The sequence below is a fragment of the Delphinus delphis genome, chromosome 6 (assembly GCF_949987515.2).
Source record: "Delphinus delphis chromosome 6, mDelDel1.2, whole genome shotgun sequence".
Taxonomy (NCBI): Eukaryota; Metazoa; Chordata; class Mammalia; order Artiodactyla; family Delphinidae; genus Delphinus; species Delphinus delphis.
Window position 1 is genome coordinate 21,018,531 of NC_082688.1, and position 25,534 is coordinate 21,044,064.

The 25,534-nt window shown below is 40.1% G+C and overlaps 1 protein-coding gene across 2 annotated transcripts in view; it reads left to right on the forward strand.

Annotated features, from left to right (window-relative positions):
- The first annotated feature begins 7,335 nt into the window (after positions 1–7,335).
- INIP (INTS3 and NABP interacting protein) overlaps positions 7,336–25,534 on the forward strand; it is a 29,918-nt gene continuing 11,719 nt past the window's right edge. The window contains exons 1-3 of one of the 2 annotated variants that reach the window (XM_060014318.1): positions 7,336–7,461; positions 8,545–8,627; positions 23,695–23,841. Coding sequence is in view for 1 of the 2 variants with exons in the window: in XM_060014317.1 (XP_059870300.1) it covers positions 8,603–8,627 (25 nt within the window). In the remaining variant the exon portion in view is untranslated. The remainder of the gene's footprint in view (positions 7,462–8,544; positions 8,628–23,694; positions 23,842–25,534) is intronic. The other variant, XM_060014317.1, reaches the window with a different exon arrangement.

A 25,534-nucleotide genomic window follows, 5' to 3' on the forward strand; every position in this document is an offset into this window, starting at 1 on the left:
TGCAGTGAGTCCTCTTCATAGCCCACCAAAAACTGTAGGGTTCAATCTATTTAATTAAAGGGACAAACCAGTGGCAAAATAAAAGTTACTTTTTTTTTTCTCTGTTGATTCAATTCTTTTTTTTTACATCTTTATTGGAGTATAATTGCTTTACAATGGTGTGCTAGTTTCTGCTTTATAACAAAGTGAATCAGTTATACGTATACATATGTTCCCATATCTCTTCCCTCTTGCATCTCCCTCCCTCCCACCCTCCCTATCCCACCCCTCTAGGTGGTCACAAAGCACCGAGCTTATCTCCCTGTGCTATGCGGCTGCTTCCCACTAGCGATCTATTCTACGTTTGGCAGTGTATATATGTCCATGCCACTCTCTCGCTCTGTCACAGCTTACCCTTCTCCCTCCCCATATCATCAAGTCCATTCTCTAGTAGGTCTGTGTCTTTATTCCTGTCTTACCCCTGGATTCTTCATGACATTTTTTTTTCTTAAATTCCATATATATGTATTAGCATACGGTATTTGTCTTTCTCTTTCTGACTTACTTCACTCTGTATGACAGACTCTAGGTCCATCCACCTCATTACAAATAGCTCAATTTCGTTTCTTTTTATGGCTGAGTAATATTCCATTGTATATATGTGCCACATCTTCTTTATCCGATGATGGACATCTAGGTTGTTCATCCGATGATGGACATCTAGGTTGTTTCCATCTCCCGGCTATCGTAAATAGAGCTGCAATGAACATTTTGGTATATGACTCTTTTTCAATTATGGTTTTCTCAGGGTATATGCCCAGTAGTGGGATTGCTGGGTCATATGGTAGTTCTATTTGTAGTTTTTTAAGGAACCTCCATACTGTTCTCCATAGTGGCTGTACCAATTCACATTCCCACCAGCAGTGCAAGAGTGTTCCATTTTCTCCACACCCTCTCCAGTATTTATTGTTTCTAGATTTTCTGATGATGGCCATTCTGACTGGTGTGAGATGATATCTCATTGTAGTTTTGATTTGCATTTCTCTGATGATTAAGGATGTTGAGCATTCTTTCATGTGTTTGTTGGCAGTCTGTATATCTTCTTTGGAGAAATGTCTATTTAGGTCTTCTGCCCATTTTTGGATTGCATTGTTTGTTTTTTTGTTATTGAGCTGCATGAGCTGCTTGTAAATTTTGGAGATTAATCCTTTGTCAGTTGCTTCATTTGCAAATATTTTCTCCCATTCTGAGGGTTGTCTTTTGGTCTTGTTTATGGTTTCCTTTGCTGTGCAAAAGCTTTGAAGTTTCATTAGGTCCCATTTGTTTATTTTTATTTCCATTTCTCTGGGAGGTGAGTCAAAAAGGATCCTGCTGTGATTTATGTCATAGAGTGTTCTGCCTATGTTTTCCTCTAAGGGTTTGATCGTGTCTGGCCTTGCATTTAGGTCTTTAATCCATTTTGAGCTTATTTTTGTGTATGGTGTTAGGGAGTGATCTAATCTCATACTTTTACATGTACCTGTCCAGTTTTCCCAGCACCACTTATTGAAGAGGCTGTTCTTTCTCCACTGTACATTCCTGCCTCCTTTATCAAAGATAAGGTGACCATATGTGCATGGGTTTATCTCTGGGCTTTCTATCCTGTTCCATTGATCTATATTTCTGCGTTTGTGCCAGTACCATACTATCTTGACTACTGTAGCTTTGTAGTATAGTCTGAAGTCAGGGAGCCTGATTCCGCCAGCTCCGTTTTTCTTTCTCAAGGTTGCTTTGGCTATTCGGAGTCTTTTGTGTTTCCATACAAATTGTGAAATTTTTTGTTCTAGTTCTGTGAAAAATGCCAGTGGTAGTTTGACAGGGATTGCATTGAATTTGTAGATTGCTTTGGGTAGTAGATTCATTTTCACAATGTTGATTCTTCCAATCCAAGAACATGGTATATCTCTCCATCTATTTGTATCATCTTTAATTTCTTTCATCAGTGTCTTATAATTTTCTGCATACAGTTTTTTTGTCTCCTTAGGTAGGTTTATTCCTAGATATTTTATTCTTTTTGTTGCAATGGTAAATGGGAGTGTTTTCTTGATTTCACTTTCAGATTTTTCATCATTAGTGTATAGGAATGCCAGAGATATCTGTGCATTAATTTTGTATCCTGCTACTTTACCAAATTCATTGATTAGCTCTAGTAGTTTTCTGGTAGCATCTTTAGGATTCTCTATGTATAGGATCATGTCATCTGCAAACAGTGACAGCTTTACTTCTTCTTTTTTGATTTGGATTCATTTCCTTTTCTTCTCTGATTGCTGTGGCTAAAACTTCCAAAACTATGTTGAATAAGAGTGGTGAGAGTGGGCAACCTTGTGTTGTTCCTGATCTTAGTGGAAATGCTTTCAGTTTTTCACCATTGAGGACGATGTTGGCTGTGGGTTTGTCATATATGGCCTTTATTATGTTGAGGAAAGTTCTCTCTATGCCTACTTTCTGCAGGGTTTTTATCATAAATGGGTGTTGAATTTTGTCGAAAGCTTTCTCTGCATCTATTGAGATGATCATATGGTTTTTCTCCTTCAATTTGTTAATATGGTGTATCACGTTGATTGATTTGCGTATATTGAAGAATCCTTGCATTCCTGGAATAAACCCCACTTGATCATGGTGTATGATCCTTTTAATGTGCTGTTGGATTCTGTTTGCTAGTATTTTGTTGAGGATTTTTGCATCTATGTTCACCAGTGATATTGGCCTGTAGTTTTCTTTCTTTTTGACATCCTTGTCGGGTTTTGGTATCAGGGTGATGGTGGCCTCGTAGAATGAGTTTGGGAGTGTTCCTACGTCTGCTGTATTTTGGAAGAGTTTGAGAAGGATAGGTGTTAGCTCTTCTCTAAATGTTTGATAAAATTCACTTGTGAAGCCATCTGGTCCTGGGCTTTTGTTTGTTGGAAGATTTTTAATCACAGTTTCAATTTCAGTGCTTGTGATTGGTCTGTTCGTATTTTCTATTTCTTCCTGATTCAGTCTTGGCAGGTTGTGCATTTCTAAGAATTTGTCCATTTCTTCCAGGTTGTCCATCAATCTGTTAAACGAAACACTTCTAATCTAACCCTCATCCCTTCTTGCAGACCCCCTCTCCTTGCCCCACCTGAGAAGACATCTCTTTTCCTTCCCCCATGGATGAAGAAGCAGAGTGGCCTAATGCCTTGGTATCTGTGACACAGAGACTTGGCTTGCAAACCATGGTCTAGACCTGACTCCACATGGGGAGTGGGACTCAATCTGCACCAGGGAACCCCTCCCTCGCATTATTATCCTTGGTCATGGTTATAAACGCAATGGTCAACTTCACCTAGTGGTTTAGTTCACTATTGTAAAAAATGGTAGCATCTTGGACAAGTTTCAATGTATCCACATCTTTATAATTGATAGATGATCATTGTGTCCTTCTCAAAGGTTGGTCTTGAGATAATACATGCAGAGTCCTAGCACACAGCAAAGATTCAATGAAAAGATTCCCCTAAGGTTTCTAGAGGTTTCATTCCATGGTAAGCAAATTCTCCTTAACCAAACCATCGAATCACCTATGTCCTGAATTAATTGAAACCCACTTCTCCTTCAAGGGTAGCTTCCCTTGTATTCCTATAAGATGGAAAATGCTCTTGTGTCCAACCAGACATATCATGGTAGAGGATGCTTTTATTACCCTTTTCCACAGATGAGGAAATTGAGGAACAGAGAAATAATCTGTCTAAGTGTTCACCCAGTAAGTGGCTAAGCAAGAATCTGAACCCAGAGAGTCTGGTTCTAGAGGCTGCTCTCTTAGCCAGTGGGCAATTCTGCCCCTTTTTGTAGCTAGCAGTCTCCTAGACTAAGTTCACTTCATTTTCTATTATAGGATCTGAAGTAAGAATACATTTTGTTTGAGCAATGTAGTTGTAGTGGCCAGTTTCTAGGATGGTCCCTGCTTTGGATTGAATGTTTGTATCCCTCCCACACCTACCTCAATCCTAATCCCCAATGTGATGGCCTTTGGAGGTGGGGCATTTGTGAGGTGATTAGGTCATGTAGGTGGGAGTCCTCATAAATGGGATTAATGCCCTTGTAAATGAGACTCAGATCCCTCACCCCTGCAGCCATGTGAGGTTGCTGCAAAAAGACGGCCATCCATGAATGAGGAAGTGGGCCTTCACCAGAGCCCAACCAAGCTGGCACCTTGATCTTGGACTTCCCAGCCTCCAGAACGGTGAGAAATAAATTGGTGTTGTTTAGAAGCCATCAAGTCTATTGTATTCTGCTGTAGCAGCCTGAATGGATAAAGGCGTCCCCAATGATCCCACCTCCTAGTAGGCACAGCCTTGTAATAGTTCCCTTCCACACTGTACCAATGCTGGTCTGTGTGACACGCAGTATATGGCAGAAACAGTGGTATGTCACTTCCAAGATCAGGTTATAAAAGATACTGTTGCTTCTGACTTGATCACTCTCATATCACTTGCTCTGGCTGTGAGTTGCCATGTCATGAGCAACCCTATGGGAAGGCCTGCATGGTAAGGAATTGAAGCCTCCTACCCTTAGCCACATGAGTAAGCTTGCAAGTTAATCCTTCCATGTAGTTGACCTTCAGAATGACTACATCTGCTGCTAGCATCTTGACTGCAACCTTAAAAAAGATCCTCTGCCAGAACTACCCCTCTATGCTGCCTTGATTCCAGCTCCTCAGAAACTGTAAGAGAATAAATATTTGTTGTTTTAAACTGCCAAGTTTGGGGATAATTTGTTACAAGCAATAGGTAAGTCATACACTAATTGTCTCAAATTCCTACCCAGTTTATTTTAAAGGCTGTCTGGCGTAATGCATTTCCCATAAATATTTAATCATAAAATAGCACAAGAGGGTTAGGGTGGCTCCAACTGGAACCTGAGGACTATTCTCAGCTCTCTACCTTGATACTGAAGGTCTGTAATAATCATAATGGCTTCAGGAGGAAGCACTTCACAGACTGCTACCTGGCATTTCCTTATCAGTTAACAGCGCCACAGGATGGTCACATGCATCCCTTTTGTCTTGGACTTTCCCCTAGTAGATATGTAGGCTTCTATCTACTTATCAAGTAACAAGATATCCAGTAAAACACAGATCTTTCATAATTACCCCCATCATCACCATTCATCTCCAGAACTCTTTTCATTTTATAAAACTGAAACACTATGCCCATTAAATAACAACTCTTCATTGTCCCCTTCCCCCCAGCCCCTGGCAACCACCATTCTATTTCTGTCTCTATGATTGTGACTAAGTACTTTATATAAGTGAAATCACACAGTATTTGTCCTTTTGTGACTGGCTTATTTCACTTAGCATAATATCCTCAAGGTTCATGCATACTGTAGCATATATCAGAATTTCCTTCTTTTTAAAAGGTGAATAATATTTCATTGTATGTATATGCTACGTTTTGCTTATTCATTCATCTGTTCAAGGATATTTGTGTCGCTTTCACCTCTTAGCTATTGTGAATAGTTCTGCTATGAACACAGATGTTTACATACCTCTTGGAGGCCCTGCTTTCAGTTCTTTTGTGTATAAACCCCCCAAAACCTTAATTTTTTGAGTAACTATTATACAGTTTTCCACTGGTGACTGTATCATTTTACATGCACGAAGGTTCCAATTTCTCTGCCAACACTCATTTTATTTTCTGGGTTTTTTTTTTTTTTTTCGATAGTAGCCATCTAATGGATATGAAGTGGTCACTCATTTATTTTTATTTTCTTTTTACAGATGATAGAACTGAAGCATCAAACGATTAAGTGTCAGGGGTGGGATTTGAACCCAAGTAAATTGACCCACTATTAACTAATATGTTAAAATTCTTGTGACACTGAAGTCCCAAAATCTCTCAAGGAGGAGACGGGGGTCCAAGAGCTAACATTCACCAAATAAAACAATCAGCAGCAAGTTAAATTTATCTTTCTCCTGATAACGTTCTGTGAATCCTGGGAGGTTGAATTTACTAGGAAATTACAAAATGTTGTTCTGGGGTAGAACTCTTCTTTTCAGCTTAAATAAGCTTGCTCAGGATGTCCATTTGGGACTTAGACTGGAGTTTTCTTATGCCCTAGTTTCTGTATTGTCTCATCAGGCAACCTAAAACCAAAAAATTCTCCTAAGGTTCTGTCAGCCATATATATCCAAGTGATCATTTTCGTCAGGCCGGAACTCAGAAAGGTCTCTTAACTGAAAAGTTGTCCTGGCCAACTACCAAAATGCTCACTTTATATCTAGATTAAAGTAGTCAGCAGACTACTGAGCTCCCTGAGCTGGTCTCAGAGGAATTCCTTCCTCCAGAGCAGAGACAATGTGTGAGATTGAAGAACCTGGACCTTTGCATCTGACAGGCCTTTAGTCGCTGAAATTCAACTAAAGACATAAAGTAACTGAACATTTCTGAGTCTGATATATAAATCATAAATAAATATATAAATAAATCACATATAAGTATATAAATAAATACGAATCATATATAACTCAGGGAATGACAGGAAGCACCTCGTACGTACAAGGCACTTAATAAATGCTTGGTAGTGTTATTATTTGTCATGGATCCATGCTCAACAAAATTGTGCATCATAAACGTTTATTACTGAGCAAACATCGATTATTAAGAAGGACGTTAAGATGGTTAACGACCACAGGACACGTGACACACATCAATACAAGGTTACTGTTCAACGTAGATACGTAGCTCTACTGTGCTGGAATCAGGCCTTCAGGCGATCCCACTAGGAGAGACAGTGTTCTGAGATGTGGCATATCCATTCCTTAAATACAGATTCTTGCACAGTAGTAAAAATTTCTACAAGTTTAGTGTATAATTATTTAAACTATAAAAGAAAAGTATCACTGGGATTTGTGTACGTTAAGACGCGCAACCAGAGATGGTTGATAAAGCTCACTCTCCGGGTCCCAACCGCAGCTCTGCCTCACTCCCAACCGAAGTGGATTCACATCGTCGCAGAACCGGCTGAGTCGGTGACTTCGCCACTTGAAGACCTAGGGACGCAGCCGGTCTCCGCCCCGCCCCTACCTAGCCGAGCCGGCAGGATACGTCACTGCGCAGCGGCCTGGACGAAAGAGCCAATTGCGGTGCTAGGGACCCAGCCGGTCTCTGCCCCGCACCGTTCGGGCTCCGCCCCCGATGGTGCGGCATGCAGGGTCCAGGAGCCTCTCTGGCTGCCACTCTTTGGAAGGGAAGTGGCGTATGCATTAGGTAGCAGTTAAAGTACGAATCGCCGTGAGGAGCAGCCGTTAGGAGGCGGGAATTCCGGTCCCTCGGGTGTAAGTCATCAGGAGGCGGAAGCGCAGCGGGGGCGGGAAGGTGGTAGAACGCGGCATTGAGCTTGGTTTGCCGATCTTTAAGTGGTTGCGCCCCCTTGGAGAACGCGACCAGAAGGCGAGGCAGTCTCGGGCTCTCTAGCCTCGCGGTAAGTAGGACCGCCTGGCGGCGCCGGGGATGAAGGTGTGTGGCCCCGGCGCCGACCCGCTGCTGCCGTTCCTTGCTACAGGGCAGTGGCCTCCCCGCCAGCCTTGCCTCCCAGCATTTCTCACTCCCCCTCCTCTCCTTGGTATCAGCCGCAGCCCCCGCCCTGCCTGCCCTCCACGCGCGCCTCCCGCCCCGGGACCTTTCTGAGACGCAGGTCCAGCCCTGTCACATCCCTGATTGACGTTCCCCGTCACAAGATGGCCCTCTTGTCCCTCCCGTCCTAAGCCGGCTTCGCTCGCTCTGTGCTTTGCTGCAGGAGACACCTAATATTATTTCGTTCCAAATCGACATCTGTTTGCTCGCTCTTGTACTTTCCCGCTTACCCCCGAAGGCATCCCTCGTCACGCCGGTAGAATCAGTTCATCTCTGCTTCCGGAGCACTGTTTACTCCTTGTAAAGAGCGCGTTTGTTAAACTTTTTTAGTACGGTTGCTTGAATGAGACTCTCTTTTTCCACCGGATTATATGTTTCTTGAGGGCGGGAGTAAGGTCTTGCTCATTTGGGATCCCCCCAGGGCCTAGTACAAAAGCACGAAGTTTGGAATCTAACAGTCCAAAGTTTTCGCACTAGCTTTGTGACCTTGGACACGATCTCCCTGTCTATGAAGTGGTGATAAATAAAATAATTAATTTCAATCATCTTACAGATCTTGTATGGTGCAGAGTGTGTACGCGATAAATATTCGGCTCTTTTTCCTTTCTAGCTTTCAGTATACACAGTAGTTGCTGGGTACGTTTTTAAAATGAATCGAGAGGCACTACAGAAGAGTGATTTTTCTTCCTAGCCCTGTGATTGTATTGATGCTATCAGTTAGTTGATACATTTGGTAGTATTTGGTAAACACAACCTAATGAAGTAATTAAAGACAGTAATGGTGAATGTTGGTATCAACATCTGCAAGAATAAACATTTAACCTTCACGCTCTAATTAAATAACTTGAGGCGTTTGATTTAAGTCTGTGTGCCCTTCAGACAGATGTTTCTGAAGAGATGAAGGTATGTGTCTGCACATTATTTTTTACAGGTGATTGTAAAGTGCAGACCACTTGCCACGGAACATAGTTGAAACAGAAAATAGGAAGATGGCAGCAAACCCTTCAGGACAAGGTAAATGCTAGGAACTTTTTCCTCATATAGTAAAGTATTTTGATAGAAAATTTAGCATAGGGCTGTTACTAGAGCCAGAATTAAAAATGAATAGCCAAGTAAAACCCCATATTTGAAGCAAGTCCAACGTTTCATCAGATGTGTTTCATCAGATATGTAACATCCTTAATAGCTATTAATCCTATGTGTTAATCTGTTAATATTATTCACACTGTAAACCTTAAGTCCTCCTCGGACATTTGTGTTCTCATGCTCTTTTACTTGAGATTAGAACCACTTTTAAAGAAGTTATATTGTCACTAGGCAATATCCACTCCTTTATTTTCGTTTGCTCAAAAAACTTTTCATACACGTTTCACCTGTGTTAAGAGCTCTGTAAAGCAAGTCAAGTTAGATACATCCCAAATAAGGAGTTTTTATTTAAAAATAAGTTTCAAAAGTAAAATTTAATCTCTAGAAAGCATTAAATTCCACTTTGTAAGTTGTCTCCTGCTTAAGAACTTGAAGCAGACTTCTATTTCCTCTCCATATCAAGTCTAAACTCCTTATTTGATGCATCATATTTTTTGATTAATCTTAGTCTTGTTTTATTTTAAACGTCATGTAAACGTGTTTGTGTCCAGTTGTTTACACGCACTGTACTGTCTGTGAGAGTCATCCATGTTATGCCATGTACCAATAGTTCATTCTTTTTTATTGCAGACTAGTATTCCATTGTATGAATTTACCACAATTTATTTATTCATTCCTTTTTGGAGACTTTGGGGTTGTATCAGTTTTGGCCATTGTGAATAAAGCTGCTTTGAATATTCGTTTGTAAGTCTTTTTGCAGATATTTGGATGAATATCTAGGAATGGAGCAGCTGAGTGTACAGTTTACTTTATGGAAAACTGCCAAACCTTTTCCTAAAGTGAATGTACTTTACATTCCCTCTAGTCAAGTGTGAGAATTCTGGTTGCTCCATATATAGCATTGTTGGTCTTTTCAATTTTAGCCATTTTAGAGGGTGTAAAGTGACATCTCATTGTAGTATTAACTTGGATGTCCCTGATGACAAATGTTGGACACTTTTTTATGTGCTTGTTGGCCATTGCAGATCTTCCTTTGTGAAGTGTTTGTTCAAGCCTTTTGCTCATTTTTTAAAAATTTGGGTTATTTTTATTATTTTTTTTTAAGAGTCTAGATACTGGTCCTGTGTCACTGCTAATTGCATCATCTAGATCATCTTTGAGTTGGTTTCTGTTGACTGCATTTTTTTTTGAGACTGAGTCACAGTTTCCTTTTTCTTACTATATTTAGTGATTTGTTATTGAATACTGGATATTATGACTAATACATTGTAGAGACTCTGAATTCTGTTATATTCCTGTGAAATGTGATTTTCATTCTAGCAGATGGCTTGGCTCAACTCATACTCCAAACTCTTGTCTCCCTTATGTTGGGCAGCAGCTGAAATCTCTGCTCATTCTTTAAAGCTTCCAGTTGCTGCTTTAGTGCTTTATTTGTCTCCCCCATGTATGTGTAGTTTAGCAGAAAGCAAAACCTTGGGTGGATTTTATAGGCATGTTTTAGGCTTTACTCCTTCTGCCTTTCCCTCTCAAGTTTCTCCCCTAATTTTCTGGTTACTCTGTCTGTCCTCTGATACCTCAAGCGAGTAAGGTGAGGCTATGCAAGCTGTTCGTGGATTGAGGAGTGCAAAAGGCCACCAATTCCCAAATTTCACCAGTTGCAGTTTCTGCCCGATTTTGGTCAGTCTCTAGTGCCTTCAAATAATGAATGTTTAGTATTTTTTCCAGAATTTATAATTATATTTGTGGCAGGATTACTCTAACCAAACTATTCTGCTAGTACTGGAAGTTGGAAGCCCACTTAATCTGTTTTAGTATATTAGTTGCATTTAGGACAGACTAAAGATTACATGAGTTTTATAGAAGTGTGGTATTGTAAAAAGCTAGCTCTGGTGGTTATACTGGCTATAACCAGCTAATACAATTCTGTTCTCTCAAATAACCAAGTGTGATTTGTGTGCTCTATGGACTAATCACAGGTCAGTATTCCCTTATGGTCTTTGACCTCCTCTTTTCACCAAGTTATAAGGATTCAGATTAAAAATAATTTAATTTGGGGCTTCCCTGGTGGCGCACTGGTTGGGAGTCCGCCTGCCAATGCAGGGGACGCGGGTTTGTGCCCGGGTCCGGGAGGATCCCACGTGCCGTGGAGCGGCTGGGCCCGTGAGCTGTGGCCGTTGGGCCTGCGCGTCCGGAGCCTGTGCTCCGCAACGGGAGAGGCCACAGCGGTGGGATGCCCACGTACCGCAAAAACAAACAAACAAACAAATAAATAAATAAAATAATTTAATTTGAACCGAAATGAAATTAAGAGAAATCTATTTTGGAGAGAAAATATGCTGCTAAAAATCACACAATGCAGTCCAAATGAAAACAAATTAAATATTTTTATCCCTCTGTTTTAATAGCACAAATATGCAAGATTTACAATTTGCTAGTTACTCTTTTTTTTTTAAGCAGTTGCAATAAAGCACAATAATTTTTACTGTCACCTTTGATTGATCCATAGTCAGATCCACTATGAAACATCCCCTAATCTAAATAGAAGCGAGGACTTTCCTGGTGGCGCAGTGGTTAAGAATCTGCCTGCCAGTGTAGAGGACATGGGTTCAAGCCCTGGTCTGGGAAGATCCCACATGCTGTGGAGCAACTAAGCCCCTGTGCCACAACTACTGAGCCCATGTGCCACAACTACTGAAGCCCATACACCTAGAGCCCGTGCTCCGTAACAAGAGAAGCCACCTTAATAAGAGGCCTGTGCACCGCAATGAAGAGTAGCCCCCACTTGCTACAACTAAAAAGAAAGCCTGCACACAGCAACGAAGACCCAACGTGGCCAAAAATAAATAAATAAATTTATAAAACAAACAAACAAAAAAACATAGAAGCGAATTTAGATTAGTCCTTTGGCTTTTGTTGCTCTTTTGTCAGTGATATTGTTGGTGTCATGGAGCTGCTGCTATTAGGCACCAGCAGAGGGAGTCCATATCATGTTCTGTAGATTCCTAGACTCTCAGTGAAAATTTAAAATTCTTATTTATTTGGATCTATTGCATTTTACTCTCTATATTATTTCTGTACTGTTTATGTGTATTGGAACTACTTATTTTGGAGATTGCCAAGTTCCATAATTATCTTATAATGGAAACTGAAAGAACAATGACTTAAGAAATCTTCATCTGTGTGTTGTAATTTATTAATGTCTCTGGTGTAGGGGACAGGCCCTCTTTCAGATCTAGCAGTCTATCATACTATAGTAGTAATATGAACTGCTAAATTTCACAAGCTCTTGGCAGACAGTTACTGAAGTCTCATATTCTTAGCATCCGTCATAGTGTGGAACATTCAGTAGGTTCATAATAATTATTTGATTGATAAGAAGTAACATTTTGAGAATTTAATATGTAGAGGCAGATTGTCAAACTGGAATTTGGCGAAGGTACCATTCCTATGTAAAGAGGCTCTCATTATTGGTAAATATCAAGATCCTGTGATTATGTGCTGGCAGTTGGGAGATTGGTCTAACCTGATTTCAGATACACAGAGAAACCTGGTGAAAAATTGAGTAAAGAATGTGAGTTCTTGGGACTTCCCTGGTGGCGCAGTGGTTAAGAATCCGTCCGCCAGTGCAGGGGACATGGGTTCAATCCCTGGTCGGGGAAGATCCCACATGCTGCAGAGCAGCCAAGCCCGTGTGCCACAACTACTGAGCCTGAGCTCTAGAGCCCATGAGCCACAACTACTGAGCCCTTGTGCCACAACTACTGAAGCCCGTGCACCTAGAGCCTGTGCTTCGCAACAAGAGAATCCCCCGCTTGATGCAACTAGAGAAAGCCTGCACACAGCAACAAAAACCAAATGCAGCCATAAATAGATAAATAATTAAAAAAAGAGAGATTGCTCTCAATTAAAAAAAAAAGTGTGAATTCTTTTGATTCTTTTATAGTTATCTCAAAATGCTTAGAGTAATAACTATAAGCCCTGCAGATCAAGTGGTGGGAACCATTGATTTGGGGCCAGTTTGGATGCTCTTAGCTGTGATTTTAGGGCTCTGTGTAAGAATGGAACATAGCTCCTGGGAGGTGTCTTACTTGAACTCAGACCCAAGTACAAGTTTCACCTAAACCACCTATGGTCCAGAAGGAAAGCAGATTTACCCTTCAGGCTTGTACTAAGGTATGCTACTTCTCAATTAAGAATTTATCCTAGGGCTTCCCTGGTGGCGCAGTGGTTGAGAGTCTGCCTGCCGATGCAGGGGACACGGGTTCGTGCCCTGGTCCGGGAAGATCCCACATGCCGCGGAGCGGCTGGGCCCATGAGCCATGGCCGCTGAGCCTGCGCGTCCGGAGCCTGTGCTCCGCAACGGGAGAGGCCACAACAGTGAGAGGCCCACATACCGCAAAAAAAAAAAACACAAAAAAACAAAAAAAAAGAATTTATCCTAGTGATGCATAAAAATCATCTTAAAATTCTTGCATCTGTACATTTTTAAACATGAGAGTGGACACAAAGACACAATTTGGAGTTCATTTTTCAAAGCTAGATTTCTTTTTGCCTCAGTTTTCATTGCCAAGGCAAAGAGTGTACAGTAGTTTTCTGATGCTAGGATTGATTTGTAGGCCCAGGTTCAAATAGGAATGAAACTGAGTTGAGGCAGAATATGACGTAAACTAGCATGAGATTGTTTGTATAGTAGAAGAGAGCTTGTGATCCTCAGGTCCATTCAGACTGGCCTGGGAGGCCTGTCATGTGAGTGTAATCTAGAAAGTTGTGCTAATCAATTGTACCCTGTGTGATGAAAAACAGTTTACTGACAGAGAACTGTCAGAATGGGGCTGACAAGAATCTAGTGAGGTTGACAATCTAAATGATAGAGAACACTAGGTAATAATAACAGTAATAGCTAGTTTTTATTAAGCAACTACCATGTGGCAGGCAGTGTGCTAGGTATTTTATTTTTATTTTCTATATTTCATATAACCACCCTTCAAAGTTGTCACTGTTATGCCCATCAGTCCTGCATAGTGAGGTAATTTTCCAAATATTAAATAGTAACTGGTAATACTGAGATGAGAACCCAAATTGAATCTGTGTCCAAGTCCCCTGTTCATTGATTTCCCATACTGCACGTTAGCTGGAGGGTTAGAACATTCTAATTATAGTATCTAAAAGAAAATTGGGAGCTCTAGACTAGGGGCAAAAGACCTTAATTTTTGTATCTCTTCTCCATCTGTTATTGAGCAGAAAATCCTTACAGGGAAGTGGGCCTATGAGTTTATCTGTAAGAGGAAAAGAAAAATGAGCGAGGAGGAAAGGGTGATTCAAGCAGAAGAGATTTCATCATCTTATTTAGCTAGTGCTGAAGACAAGAAACCTCAGTGGATAGAAAAAGTGGCAGTAGCTTAAAGGGGTAAGTCCTTGGGGTCTCAGTGAGAGAGAATTTGAACACAAGGAGATCACCTGAGCAGACATTAGGGCTTATTCCTTTCCTTGATCTATATTTTCAGTAAACTCCAAAGGTGGCTAAGAGTTGAATAATTTTTTAATCTTGCAAGTTACAGGAAGTGTTTGCCATTAACTAGATAGCTAGAAGACTAGTTACTGGTACTAATTACTTCATGTTAATAATGTTGTTGTATTTTTTATTCTGCTAAGACTTAGACATCAGGCAGTCTCCCCTGAATAAGTTTGAGTTTTAACCAATGAATATATTTTATATATCATTAAGGAGTATGGTAGGCAGAATAGTATTCTCCCCACATCCCTCCAAAAAAAGCCAAGGTCATAATCCCCGGAATCTGTGACTTTGTTACCTTACATAGCAAAAGGAATTTTGCTTGTGTGATTAAGGTTAAGGACCTTGAGATGGGAAGATTATCCTGGATTATCCAGGTGGGCCCATTTTAATCACATGAGTCTTTGTTTTTTATTAAAAAAAAATGTTTAAACAACTTTATTGAGATATAATTTACATACTATAAGATTCACCTGTATTAAGATTACACTTCAAGAATCTTTAGTAACTTTGTAAAGTGTGTAACTTTCACTAATATCTAATTTTATAACATTTCCATTAATCCAGAAAGAAAACTCATGCCTGTTTGCAGTAACTTCCCATTCTTACAGGCCTGGGCAACCACTAATGTACTTTTTGTCTCTATAAATTTGCCTCTTCTGGACACCTTTCATATAAATGGACTCTTACGGTATATGGTCTCTTGTGTCTGGTTTCACTTAGCATGTTTTTGAGGTTCATCTGTGTAGTAGCATGTATTAGTAAGTCTTTTTTGTTGTTGTTGTTAAACAACAGAAATTTATTTTATCACAATTCTGAGATCAAGTTGTCAGCAGAGTTGATTTCTCCTTGGCTTGTAGATGGCCTGTGTCTTTTCTCCCTGTATCTTCACATGGTCTTTCTTTTCTCTGTGTGTGCATGTCCTGATCTCTTCTTATAAGGACACAAGTCATATTGGCTTAGGGCCCACTCCCAATGACCTCATTCAACCTTAACTGCCTCTTTAAAAACTCTGTATCCAAATACAGTCACATTCTGAGGTACTAGGGCTTAGGACTTCAACCTATGTGTTTTGCAAGGATACAATTTAACCTATAACACTCCACCCTCTCAGCCTCCAAAATTCAAGTCTTCACATGTGAAATATATTTGCTCCATTCCAACAGTCATAAAAGTCTTAACCCATTCCAGCATCAACTCTAAGTCTAAAATTTCATCTAAATAGCATCTAAATCAGATATGAGTGAGACTAGAGGTATGATTCATCCTGAGGCAAAATTCCTCTCTAATAGTGAACCTATGAAACCAAACAAGTTATCTGCTTCCAGAATACAATAGTGGGACAGGTATAGGATAGACATTCTGCTTCCAAAAGGAAGAAATTGGAAAGAAGAAAGCTAACAGGTCCTAAGCAAGTCCAAAACCTAGCAGGGCAAATTCCATTAGATTTTTAATTTATTCAAAGATTTAGTTTATTATATCAACATCAGTACTAGAACTCACATCTTTTACTCTCCAGTCTGCAACATTTCTACAGTACACATTTGTGTGCTGAAATTATTTGTATGACATTAATATATGTGGCTAATTTTAAGAAACTTCTGTGGAAAATTCCATTAGATTTTAAGGCTTGAGAGTGAAACCCTATTTGGCTCAATTTTCTGTCTAACAAGGGTGGTGGCTCTGCCTTCTCCTCCCTGAATTTTGTCCCCAAACCCTCTGGAACTAATGAGGAAACAGTCCTGCTGCCTGGGCCTGTGCTCTCTGGACCCATGGTGGCAGTAGCAGCCCTGCTGACCCCTGACCCACCTTCAGAGTCATTCCTCCCTGTACTCAAAGGATGACGCTTGTTTGCATCCAGACATCTCTAACATCTAACTTCCTGCTTGTAGAACCCCAGAAGTCCGACAGTCTTTCTTCATTTCATCCCACCTCTGTTCTCTTCAGTCCACGCTGACAGTGCTTCTGCTGAGATGGTTGATTGGATCCATGTCACACACCCATAATCTCTTTACTAAAGACTGTCCAGTCATGTCTTTGGTGTTCTCTCCTGAACGCATTTTCTCATTTTTTGCAATAAGAATAAGCTGAGAATTTTTGGTCTTCAAGTTCTGGTTCCTTTTTGCATAATAATTTCTTTTTCAGTTGTCTCCCTCTCACACTTTACTATAAGCAGCAAGGAGAAACCAGGTCACACCTTCAACATTTTGCTTAGAAATATCCTCAGTTAAATATCCAAGTTCATTACTGACAGCTTTTACTTTCCACAAAACACTAGAACACAATTTGGTCAAGTTCCCTGCCACTTTGTAACAAGGACTGCTTTTCCTACAGTTTCCAATAACATATTCCTCATATCCATCTGAGACTTCCCCAGAAGCACCTTTAACATTCATATTTGTGTCAACATTCTGTTCATGATGAAATATATATAAACAGATATATATTAGTCCTGGTAGTTTTCTGGTAGTATCTTTAGGATTCTCTATGTATAGTATCATGTCATCTGCAAACAGTGACAGTTTTACTTCTTCTTTTCTGATTTGGATTTCTTTTATTTCTTTTTCTTCTCTGAGTACTGTGGCTAAAACTTCCAAAACTATGTTGAATAATAGTGGTGAGAGTGGGCAACCTTGTCTTATTCCTGATCTTAGTAGAAATGGTTTCAGTTTTTCACCATTGAGAATGATGTTGGCTGTGGGTTTGTCATATATGGCCTTTATTATGTTGAGGTTTTGGAGGGGTTTTATTGTAAATGGGTTTTGAATTTTGTTGAAAGCTTTTTCTGCATCTATTGAGATTATCATATGGTTTTTATCCTTCAATTTGTTAATATGGTTTATCACAATGATTGATTTGCATATATTGAAGAATCCTTGCATTCCTGGGATAAATCCCACTTGATCATGGTGTATGATCCTTTTAATGTGCTGTTGGATTCTTTTTGCTAGTAGTTTGTTGAGGATTTTTGCATCTGTGTTTATCAGTATATTGGCCTGTAGTTGTCTTATTTTGTGACATCATTGCTGGTTTGGTATCAGGGTGATGGTGGCCTTATAGAATGAGTTTGGGAGTGTTCCTCCCTCTGCTATATTTTGGAAGAATTTGAGAAGGATAGGTGTTAGCTCTTCTCTAAATGTTTGATAGAATTCGCCTCTGAAGCCATCCGGTCCTGGGCTTTTGTTTGTTGGAAGATATTTTTTTTTCAATTTATTATTTTTGGCTGAATTGGGTCTTCGGTGCTGCACGTGGGCTTTCTCTAGTTGCGGCAAGCGGGGGCTACAGTTCATTGCGGTGCGTGGGATTCTTATTGCAGTGCAGGGCTTTAGGTGTGTGGACTCAGTAGTTGCAGCTTGCAGGCTCTAGAGCACAGGCTCAGTAGTTGTGGTGCATGGGCTTAGTTGTTCCGTGGCATGTGAGATCTTCCTGGACCAGGGATCGAACCCGTGTATCCTGCATTGCCAGGTGGATTCTCAGTCACTGCGCCACCAGGGAAGTCCCTGTTGGAAGATTTTTAATCACAGTTTCAATTTCAGTGCTTCAAATTGGTCTGTTTATATTTTCTATTTCTTCCTGATTCAGTCTTGGCAGGTTGTGCATTTCTAAGAATTTGTCCATTTTAATGGCATATAGTTGCTTGTAGTAATCTCTCATGATCCTTTGTATTTCTGCAGTGTCAGTTGTTACTTCTCTTTTTTTCATTTCTAATCCTATTGATTTGAGTCTTCTCCCTTTTATTCTTGATGAGTCTGGCTAATGGTTTATTAATTTTGTTTCTCTTCTCAAAGAACCAGCTTTTAGTTTTATTGATCTTTGCTATTTTTTCCTTCATTTCTGATCTGATCTTTATGATTTCTTTCCTTCTGCTAACTTTGGGTTTTTTTTTTTTTGTGCTTTTTTCTCTAATTGCTTTAGGTGTAAGGTTAGGTTTTTTATTTGAGATATTTCTTGTTTCTTGAGGTAGGATTGTATTGATATAAACTTCCCTCTTAGAACTGCTTTTGCTGCATCCAGTAGGTTTTGGGTCGTCGTGTATTCACTGTCATTTGTTTCTAGGTATTTTTTGACTTCCTCTTTGATTTCATCAGTGATCTCTTGGTTATTTAGTAGTTTATTGTTTAACCTCCATGTGTTTGTATTTTTTACAAACTTTTTTCCTGTAATTGATATCTAGTCCCATAGTGTTGTGGTCAGAAAAGGTACTTGATACAATTTTAATTTTCTTAAATTTACCAAGGCTTGATTTGTGACCCAAGATATGGTCTATCCTGGAGAATGTTCCATGAGCACTTGAGAAGAAAGTGTATTCTGTTGTTTTTGGATGGAATGTCCTATAAATATCAATTAAGTCGATCTTGTTTAATGTATCATTTGAAACTTGTGTTTCCTTATTTATTTTCATTTTGGATGATCTGTCCATTGGTGAAAGTGGGGTGTTAAAGTCCCATACTATGATTGTGTTACTGTCGATTTCCCCTTTTATGGCTGTTAGCATTTGCCTTATGCATTGAGGTGCTCCTATGTTGGGTGCATAAATATTTACAATTGTTATATCTTCTTCTTGGATTGATCCCTTGATCATTATGTAGTGTCCTTCAGTGTCTCTTCCAATAGTTTTATTTTAAAGTGTATTTTCTCTGATACGAGTGAGAATTGCTACTCCAGCTTTCTTTTGATTTCCATTTGTATGGAATAACTTTTTCCATCCCCACACTTTCAGTCTGTATGTGTCCCTAGGTCTGAAGTGGGTCTCTTGTAGACAGCATATATATGGGTCTTGTTTTTGTATCCATTCAGCCAGTCTGTGTCTTTTGTTTGGAGCATTTAATCCATTTACATTTAAGGTAGTTATTGATATGTATGTTCCTATTACCATTTTCTTAATTGTTTTGGGTTTATTATTGTAGGTTTTTTCCTTCTCTTGTGTTTCCTGCCTAGAGAAGTTCCTTTAGCATTTGTTGTAAAGCTCGTTTGGTAGGGTTGAATTCTCTTAGCTTTTGCTTGTCTTTGAAGGTTTTAATTTCTCCGTTGAATCTGAATGAGATCCTTGCTTGGTAGAGTAATCTTGGTTGTAGGTTTTTCCCTTTCATCACTTTAAATATGTCCTGCTACATGCTTCTGGCTTGCAGAGTTTCTGCTGAAAGATCAGCTGTTAACCTTATGGGGATTCCCTTGTATGTTATTTGTTGCTTTTCCCTTGCTGCTTTTAATATTTTTTCTTTGTATTTAATTTTTGACAGTTTGATTAATATGTGCCTTGGTGTGTTTTCCATTTATCCTGTATGGGACTCTCTGTGCTTCCTGGACTTGACTATTTCCTTTCCCATATTAGGGAAGTTTTCAACTATAATCTCTTCCAGTATTTTCTCAGTCCTTTTCTTTTTCTCTTCTTCTTCTGGGACCCCTATAATTCGAATGTTGGTGTGTTTAATGTTGTCCCAGAGGTCTCTGAGACTGTCCTCAATTCTTTTCATTCTTTTTCGTTTATTCTGCTCTGTGGTAGTTATTTCCACTACTTTATCTTCCAGGTCACTTATCCGTTCTTCTGTCTCAGTTATTCTGCTGTTGATTCCTTGTAGAGAATTTTTAATTTCACTTATTTTGTTGTTCATCATTGTTTGTTTGCTCTTTAGTTCTTCTAGGTCCTTGTTAAATGTTTCTTGTATTTTCTCCATTCTATTTCCAAGATTTTGGATCATCTTTACTATCAGTACTCTGAATTCTTTTTCAGGTAGATTGCCTATTTCCTCTTCATTTGTTTGGTCTGGTGGGTTTTTACCTTGCTCCTTCATCTGTTGTGTATTTCTCTGTCTTCTCATTTTGCTTAACTTACTGTGTTTGGGGTCTCCTTTTCTCAGGATGCAGGTTCGTAGTTCCCATTGTTTTTGGTGTCTGACCCCAGTGGGTGAGGTTGGTTCAGTGGGTTGTGTAGGCTTCCTGGTGTAGGGGACTGATGCCTGTGTTCTGGTGGATGAGGCTGGATCTTGTCTTTCTGTTGGGCAGGACCATGTCCGGTTGTGTGTTTCGGGGTGTCTATGACCTTATCCTGATTTTAGGCAGCCTCTCTGCTAATGGGTGGGGTTGTGTTCCTGTCTTGCTAGTTGTTTGGCATGGGATGTCCAGCACGAGAGCTTGCTGGTTGTTGAGTGGATCTGGGTCTTAGCTTTGAGATGGAGATCTCTGGGAGAGCTCTCACCAACTGATATTATGTGGGGCCAGGAGGTCTCTGGTGGACCACTGTCCTGAACTCGGCTCTCCCACCTCAGAGGCTCAGGCCTGACACCCGGCCAGAGCAACAAGACCCTGTCAGCCACACAGCTCAGAAGAAAAGGGAAAAAAGAAAGAAAGAAAGAAAAAAAGATAATAAAATAAATAAAGTTACTAAAATAAAAAATTTAAAAAATTCTTAAAATATAAAAAAGTAATTAAAAAAAAAAGAAGAGAGCACCAAACCAATAAATCCACCAGTGATAACAAGCACTAAAAACTATACTAAAAAAACCCCAAAACGGACAGAGAGAGCCCTGGGACAAATGGTAAAAGCAAACCTATACAGACATAATCACACAAAGAAGCATACACATACACACTCACAAAAAGAAAAAAAGGAAAAAAAAATATATTAAAAGAAAAAAAGAGAGCAACCAAATCAATAAACAAATCTACCAATGATAATAAGCTCTAAATACTAAACTAAGATAAACATAAAACCAGAAACAAATTAGATGCAGAAAGCAAACCCCAAGTCTACAGTAGCTCCCAAAGTCCACTGCATGAATTTTGGGATGATTCCTTGCCTATTTAGGCATTCCACAGATGCAGGGTACATCAAATTGATTGTGGAGATTTAATCCGCTGCTCCTGAGGCTGCTGGGAGAGATTTCCCTTTCTCTTCTTTATTCGCACAGCTCCTGGGGTTCAGCTTTGGGTTTGGACCCACCTCTGCGTGTAGGTTACCCTCTGGCATCTGCTCTTCGCTCATACAGGAGGGGGTTAAAGGAGCAGCTGATTAGGGGGCTCTGGCTCACTCAGGCTGGGGGGAGGGAGGGGTGCGGATGCGGGGCGAGCCTGCGGCGGCAGAGGCCGCCGTGACGTTGCACCAGCCTGAGGCGTGCTGTGCGTTCTCCCGGGGAAGTTGTCCCTGGATCACGGGACACTGGCAGTGGCGGGCTGCACAGGCTCCTGGGAAGGGAGGTGTGGATAGGGATCTGTGCTGCACACAGGCTTCTTGGTGGCGGCAGCAACCTTAGCGTCTCATGCCCGTCTCTGGGGTCCACACTGATAGCCGCAGCTCGCGCCCGTCTCTGGAGCTCGTTTAGGCGGCACTCTGAACTCCCTCTCCTTGCGTACCCCGAAACAATGGTCTCTTGCCTCTTAGGCAGGTCCAGACGTTTTCACAGACTCCCTCCCAGCTAGCTGTGGCGCACTAGCCCCCTTCAGGCTGTGTTCACGCAGCCAACCTGTCCTTTCCCTGGGGATGTCCTTTCCCTGAGGCTCCGAAGCCGGAGCCTCAGCTCCCAGCCCCCACCCACCCTGGTGGGTGAGCAGACAAGCCTCTCGGGCTGGTGAGTGCTGGTCAGCACTGATCCTCTGTGTGGGAATCTCTCCACTTTGCCCTCCGCACCCCTGTGGCTGTGCTCTCCTCCGTGGCTGCAAAGCTTCCCTCATGCCCACCCCCCGTTTCTGCCCGTGAAGGGGCTTCCTAGTGTTTGGAAACTTTTCCTCCTTCACAGCTCCCTCCCTGAGATGCAGGTCCCATCCCTATTTTGCCTCTGTTTTTTCTTTTTCTTTTGCCCTACCCAAGTACATGGGGAGTTTCTTGCCTTTTGGGAAGTCTGAGTTTTTCTGCGAGGGTTCAGTAGGTGTTCTGTAGCAGTTGTTCCACATGTAGATATATTTTTGATGTACTTGTGGGGAGGAGGATGATTTCCACGTCTTACTCCTCCACCATCTTGAAGGTCCCCCTCCCACATGGGTCTTTAAAAGCAAAGAATTTTTTCCTGGCTGTGGTCAGATAGAAATGACCACAGAAGGGTCAGAGACATGCAACGTTGTTGGCATTTAAGTTGGAGAAAGGGGACCACAAGCCAGGGAACTCAGGCATATCTATAAGATGGAAAAGGGAAGGAAACAGATTCTCTCCTAGAGCCTCCAGAAAGGAAAGCAGCACTTGATTTTAGCCCAGTGAGACTACTGACCTATAGAACTGTAAGATAATAGATTTGTGTTGTTTTAAGCCATTAAGTTTGTGGTAATTTGTTACAGCAGCAGTACGAATAATATACCATTTAACTATATGAGCCAAAAACCTCAGAACCATCCATGACACCTTCTTCCTCGTTCTTGACTTCTTATTTATTCTGTCCCTGTCCTGTTGATTTAACTTCCTAAAAAGCTCTTGGGTCTGTTCATCTCTCTCCATTTCCCTGGCCACTAACTTCTGTCATCTCCAGCTTGTTCTACTGTAATAGTCTCTTTTTCTCTTGTCTAGTGTATTCTCAACCTTGTAGCTACAGTGATCTTTCTAAAGGGGGAAGTGTTATTTTGTCCCCCACCCCTAATTAACCTAATTAATCTAACATTTCAGCTCTAGCATTACTTCCTGTAGGAGACTTCTCTGACACTGCTCCCCCTACTCCCAGTCTAGGTCAAGTTGATTCAACATTGATTCCTGTTGGTGGGGATGTAAACTGATACAGCCACTGTGGAGAACAGTGTGGAGGTTCCTTAAAAAACTAAAAATAGAACTACCATATGACCCAGGAATTCCACTACTGGGCATATGCCCTGAGAAAACCATAATTCAAAATAAGTCATGTACCACAATGTTCATTGCAGCACTATTCACAATAGCCGGGAGATGGAAGAAACCTAAATGTCCGTTGACAGATGAATGGATAAAGAAGATGTGGCACATATATACAGTGGAATATTATTCAGCCATAAAAAGGAACAAAATTGAGTTATTTATAGTGAGGCGGATGGACCTTGAGTCTGTCATACATAGTGAAGTAAGTCAGAAAGAGAAAAACAAATACCGTATGCTAACACACATATATATATGGAATCTAGAAAAATTGTACTGATGAACCTAGTGGCAGAGCAGGAATAAAGACACAGATGTAGAGATTGGACTTGAGGATGGGGGCGGAAGGGGAGGCTGGGATGAAGAGAGTGAATAGCATTAACGTATATACACTTCCAAATGTAAAATGAATAGCTAGTGGGAAGCTGCTGCATAGCACAGGGAGATCAGCTCGACGCTTTGTGACCACCTAGCGGGGTGGGATAGGGAGGGTGGGAGGGAGGGGATATTGGGATATATGTATACGTATAGCTGATTCACTTTGTCATACAGCAGAAACTAACACAACAGTATGAAGCAATTATATTCCAATAAAGATGTAAAAAAAAAACAACAAAAACCTTGATTCCTACAATGATTGTTTTTAATACTTATAGAATGTTATTTCTTTATTTCAGACTACTCATCTTAGACTCTAATTATACATTCATTTGTGTAATTATTTGATAATCTCTATCTTCACGGGAATGTTTAAGAACCATGAGAACTAGCATCAAATCAAGTTGTGGCTCGTCATTGCATCCTTAGACTCTACCTTAGTGCCTGTATGTATGTCATGGATACACAATAAATATATGTTGAATCAATAAATAACTTAAAACATGTTAAACTAATAGTGCCACAGTGACTTTCCTCCAATATTGAACAGCTGTCTTTTTTTTTTTTTTTTTGCCACGCCACACGGCTTGTGGGATCTCAGTTACCCAATCAAGGATTGAACCTGGGCATGGTGGTGAAAGCCCGGAATCCTAACCACTAGTCCACCAGGGAACTCCCCCTAAACAGCTGTCTTAGGATGATAGTTCATTTACTGTATAGTTGTGAAGAGTATATAGCTTGTAAGATAATCTTTTGAAAGGATTTGAATATTTTAAAATATCTTTTAAAAAATTGTTATGAAAGCAGTATAACAACTGTAATTGGAAAGTAGATTATCCACTAATCAAACAATAATTTTCATTCTTTAGTTTTAGATTTTTTTCAATAAAAGGAATTCCTATTAGTCCTTGTTTAAGTGTCATAGAGCTATTCACGCAAAGTGAATGTCAGCTGTTAGGTTTTAAATGCAATTTGCTGTAATGCTAGTTACTCCAGAATATTTTTAGTGACACAGAAATGTGTGGGAGTTAAATGTTTCTATAAATGAATATGGAAATGAGAATGTATATGATTGTGAATGGAGATAGAGTTATAGTTCTAAGTGGAACTTTTGGAGTGTGCTGCTTTATTCTAAGGTAATTTTATTAGGAAAAAGCTTAGTTATAAAGGAATATTAAGTAATTCCTACTGTACATGAGATAATATATTTTAACACTCTCATGCTTTTAAGAATGTAAAAGTTACATGTAACTTTAAGATACATGTAAAATAATGTAAAAGTAAAATGTTGAATTATGGTGAGAGACAGTTTGTGTTTAAAAAAATAATTCATGTAGTGATTAGAATAAAAGTTAAATTTTATATATTGATACCTTAGAGTAAGTTTGTATTACAAACTCTGAAGGTGGGAGAATGTTGCTCTAGAAAATTACACTTAACTACTTCACATAACCAAATTGACTACCTAGTTTTTTGCCTTATGTTTCAAATGTGAAATAAGCTATTATTATTACCTAACTGCTATCTGTTGACTTTTATATATTTCTATAATACAGTAAATGTTTTGTACAAAACTGACATGTAAATTAGTACTAGATTATTTTTGAACGCTCAAGAGGGAAGCATAGGCTTCAGGGCATAAGACAAGCTCAGAAAGTAAAAGCCTAGTAGACCTGACCATACCCTTTCTCTGTAAAATAGTTTTTGTGGCTCTCAGCTGCCTACATGTAGACGTTAAGTTCTTGAATGTTATGCAGGAGATAACCTTGCCTGGTTAGACTGTGGAATAGGAGTTGAGAGGGGAAGATGTTTTAGAGACATCAAGGATATAAAATTGATTGGACTAGGTGATTGGTTGGATGTGGGTAGGAAGAAGGAGGTATTATAAGGATAAAACTCAGGCTTCTGGGTGGGAGCGTGGGGCATTGAGATACAGAGAGAGGCATTATCCTTTACCAGGGAAGGAAGGCTATGAGCTACCCCTGTCTAATGACCGCTTATTTAACTATTTTAACAAGTTCTTTAATGTCTAAGGGGATTTTGTGCATGGAGAAAAATCCTCATCACTGCTCATAATTAATGCTCAGTTTTTAAACCTACTTATAAACTCAGCTCCAAAATAAAATGTTTTAAGCATTT